Genomic DNA, 3,459 nt, shown 5'->3' with positions numbered 1-3,459 from the left:
GTCTGCTGCCAGCTTCTGCAGAAATAGTCAAGGATTTTGTCTCATTTGTCAAATCCCCAAACTCCCAACATTCAAGGGGTGCTTTGTTTCAGTTTTTTCCTAGTAATTGAATTATACCTTTATGTGATGCTAACATAGTCGCTGTAACAGTTAAGCATTATGGGGAAAAAATCCTGGACATAATATGCATCTTGTGTTTAGACTTCTCTGTGTACTTAGTTTGAGGTATATAAAAACGTGTTTTTTACAGTAGCCTAGTCACGTATTCTGTTGCAAATTCAAAAAGCAGCGTTGATATTTTTTTTCTCCCCCTGTGTCTTGCGATATTTTCTTCTTAATAGACCTAAAAATTCAAAACAGCCAGAGCGGGAAGAAAAACGAGTCCTTGGTCTTGTGTTACTACGAGGAGAAAACCTGGTGTCCATGACAGTTGAAGGACCACCTCCAAAAGATGTAAGGAAAAAGAATGCAGAACTGAGGAGAAAGGGAAGGGACATCTGAAAAATATGCTTCCTTGCAGGAAAATGCTACTACAGTATTGTCCTAGACTTCCAGATGTTTTTGTGACTAGGTCCAATGAATTTGACTGCAAGAAGTTCTAATCCCTTTGTGGGCTTGGGCATTAATTGGACAAAGGAGGGCTGTGGGCACCCCTAGGATCTGAGCACTTTTATTTTGATAAATCTTTCTTTTGTGTGGGTCTGTTTTCAGACTGGAATTGCCCGAGTACCTCTTGCTGGAGCTGCTGGAGGACCTGGAGTTGGGAGAGCAGCAGGGAGGGGAGTGCCAGCTGGTGCACCCATGCCACAAGCTCCAGCAGGATTAGCTGGCCCTGTCAGAGGAGTGGGAGGACCATCTCAACAGGTGAGATGCTGTGACCCATTAAAAAAAAGAGTTGTCTGGTATATTCTGGGGTGGCTTTTAATTCTTGGTACCAGTGTGATGCAGGAAATTGGTGGAGTGCAGGAACTGTAATCTTAGTTTCTGCTATCATTGAATTTGAGCCTAGTGAGGCTTTTTTTGGTACTCGATCCCCCTAGGAACTCTGTCTTATATGATAGAAGAAGAGGTGTGAAAAGTGCAGCTTATTGCACAGAATTCAAGTGGTATCCCTTGAATTGTATTACAGGTTTGTAGCATTATTTAATACATTAAGAGGGGACTGGTGTAATTTTCTGAAGGGATAACTTAAATCTGGCTTATTTTTTAGTTATTAAAGCAGATGTGCTCTTTCTCTATGAACCTGTTTATTTTGTTTACAGGTGATGACACCTCAGGGTCGTGGAACAGTTGCTGCTGCTGCTGCAGCAGCCACTGCTAGCATAGCAGGAGCCCCAACTCAATACACACCAGGGCGTGGGGGCCCTCCCCCACCCATGAGCAGAGGAGCCCCTCCTCCAGGTAGGAATTACTAAATAGAGTGGAGCAGCAAGGAGCTCATATTATGTGGCAAAATTGGTGATAAAGAGGTATTTATCCGAGTCTGACAAAGATCTAGTATTACGGAGGATTATTCTGATAACCAACTAGTGCCTTGAATATTGAACTGGATTTACATGCTTGTTCTTTGTCTGGCTTAAGGAATGATGGGACCTCCTCCAGGTATGAGACCACCTATGGGCCCACCAATGGGAATGCCACCTGGCCGAGGTGCTCCTATGGGAATGCCTCCACCAGGCATGAGACCACCCCCCCCAGGAATGAGAGGTGAGCAGAGGTTATCTTAAGTGCCTAGAAGCTATAAGCCATAACAGATAAAATGTTTGAGGGGTGGTATGTTTCAATGCCTCACTAGCTCTGCTAGTTGTCAATAAATGCCTCAGTACCAAAAAAAGGAGTCCTAAGGCCACTTTGAGTATGGGGAAAACATCCTTCTGGTTTAGCCCTAGCTGTTCCTTTCTTCTTCAATATTCAACTCTTCCCTTTATTCCCAGGACCCCCTCCACCTGGCATGCGTCCACCAAGGCCGTAAAATATTCTATAATGTACCTTCAAACTGAGAAGACTGATCAAAGGAATACACTGAGCAGTACCACCTGTCAAAAGTTTGCTATGTATATTTTATATTTACTGCTTGTAAAGTTTGTCCTTTTTAATAAAGTTGGAAAATTCAATACTTTGAGTCAGTGTTGTACTGGTCTATTTCAAGAGTGCAGCCATTACCTTTCACTACTGCACTTTAGTCACCCCAGAAGAACAGCAGGTTTGAAGCAAAAAGCTCAAGTTGCATTGACAGCTCAGAAGTTAACAGTTGGTCTGGGCCACTAGATCTATATTGGTTTGTGTTCCTTAGAGGAATTAAAGCATATAAATGAAATTTAGCAAGGCTCATGAGAAAAAAAAATATTGGGGGATGGTGGAGATAGTAAAAATTCAAAGAAACAGCTTAACATTTCAATGAAATTAATTTTGGGTTACTGATCCGAATTCTCCCTGCTTTATTTACAGTGGAACAAATACAATGGTGCCTGTATTAGGAATAGTGATCTCTGATGCTCTGCATTAAGCTGCTGCTTATTAACCTACAGTAAGCCTGCTTGATCTTCATAGGTAGAGCTGCATTGCTTCTAGTAAAAAAAGAAAAAAGTGAGGATGAGCAAACCTATCATACAATAACACAAATCCACCTGCATTCTGGTTGTAGTCTTCCGTTCTTGCCTCAGCTTACAGCTATGTTCTCAGTTAGGAGGAAGCTGTCTGCCCCCACCTCTCACCTTTGGAGATAATCCTTTCTTCAGATAGTGGCCTCTTAGAGATGTGTTTTAATTCCTGTGACACCTCTGAAGCCATCTTTGTGAGAGGTAGTCTGAAAAACTTTTCTTTGCTATTTTAGAAATAGGCTCTCAACCATAGTAATTAACTGAGATCACAGAAGTGTGCAATAAGGGTTCTCCAGTTTTTGTCCTAAAGTTGACTTACATGAACTAAAATTTTGATAGAAAGATGTAACATATCCAGCTCTCAGTTGCTCTAGCTATCCTATAAGACACAGCAAACTTTTTAGATTAAAAATCAATCCTTTATTGCATCGGCTGCTGAAGATGTTTTCACACAGGGTCTTCAACTAGGTATTAACAAACATCCCAAAACTATTCCAGAACTTGGAAGAAAAACTAATCCATTTTACTGAAGTTGTCTCCTTGCAGTACAAAGAAAGCCAGGCCCTGGAGAGCATGTGTCTGAAATTACCTGTTTGGTAATTACCAGCAGTTCTTATTTCCTCTTGTACCTGAAAGAGAAGATACTTGAAATGACATTCTACCAGCCCAACTCTCAATGATAGATAAGGAACAGCACTGAGCATTTTCTAGACAACGCTCTCCCAAGTAGAAGCCTAGGAATGTGCTATTAAAGGCAGTACCCTTGATTGCCCCAGCATCAGACCTGCACTAGGGGAGTAAGCAACTGCAGAATCAACAAACCTTTAAACGGTCCCAAGAGGAAGACAAAGCGGGGGGT

The 3,459-nt window shown here is 41.9% G+C and overlaps 2 protein-coding genes across 2 annotated transcripts in view; one reads left to right on the top strand and one right to left on the bottom strand.

Moving 5' to 3' along the window:
• Nucleotides 1-341: 341 nt before the first annotated feature.
• SNRPB (small nuclear ribonucleoprotein polypeptides B and B1) lies at nt 342-2,131 on the top strand (the record flags this gene model as incomplete). The annotated part of the gene is made up of 5 exons (XM_009701837.1): nt 342-453; nt 712-864; nt 1,263-1,401; nt 1,582-1,707; nt 1,935-2,131. Coding segments are annotated over 5 exons (568 nt in total), but the record flags the coding sequence as incomplete, so codon positions are not given.
• Nucleotides 2,132-3,213: 1,082 nt separating this feature from the next.
• Nucleotides 3,214-3,459, bottom strand: part of DDX27 (DEAD (Asp-Glu-Ala-Asp) box polypeptide 27) — a gene marked incomplete at its 5' end in the record, with an annotated part of 6,122 nt that continues 5,876 nt past the window's right edge. The window contains one exon of the mRNA XM_009701826.1: nt 3,214-3,229. Coding sequence (XP_009700128.1) covers nt 3,214-3,229 — 16 coding nt within the window. The remainder of the gene's footprint in view (nt 3,230-3,459) is intronic.

Source organism: Cariama cristata, unplaced genomic scaffold, assembly GCF_000690535.1.
Source record: "Cariama cristata isolate BGI_N322 unplaced genomic scaffold, ASM69053v1 scaffold15270, whole genome shotgun sequence".
In the NCBI taxonomy this organism is placed as follows: domain Eukaryota; kingdom Metazoa; phylum Chordata; class Aves; order Cariamiformes; family Cariamidae; genus Cariama; species Cariama cristata.
Note: the sequence above shows the minus strand (reverse complement) of the source record. Positions and strands in the feature narration are given on the sequence as shown.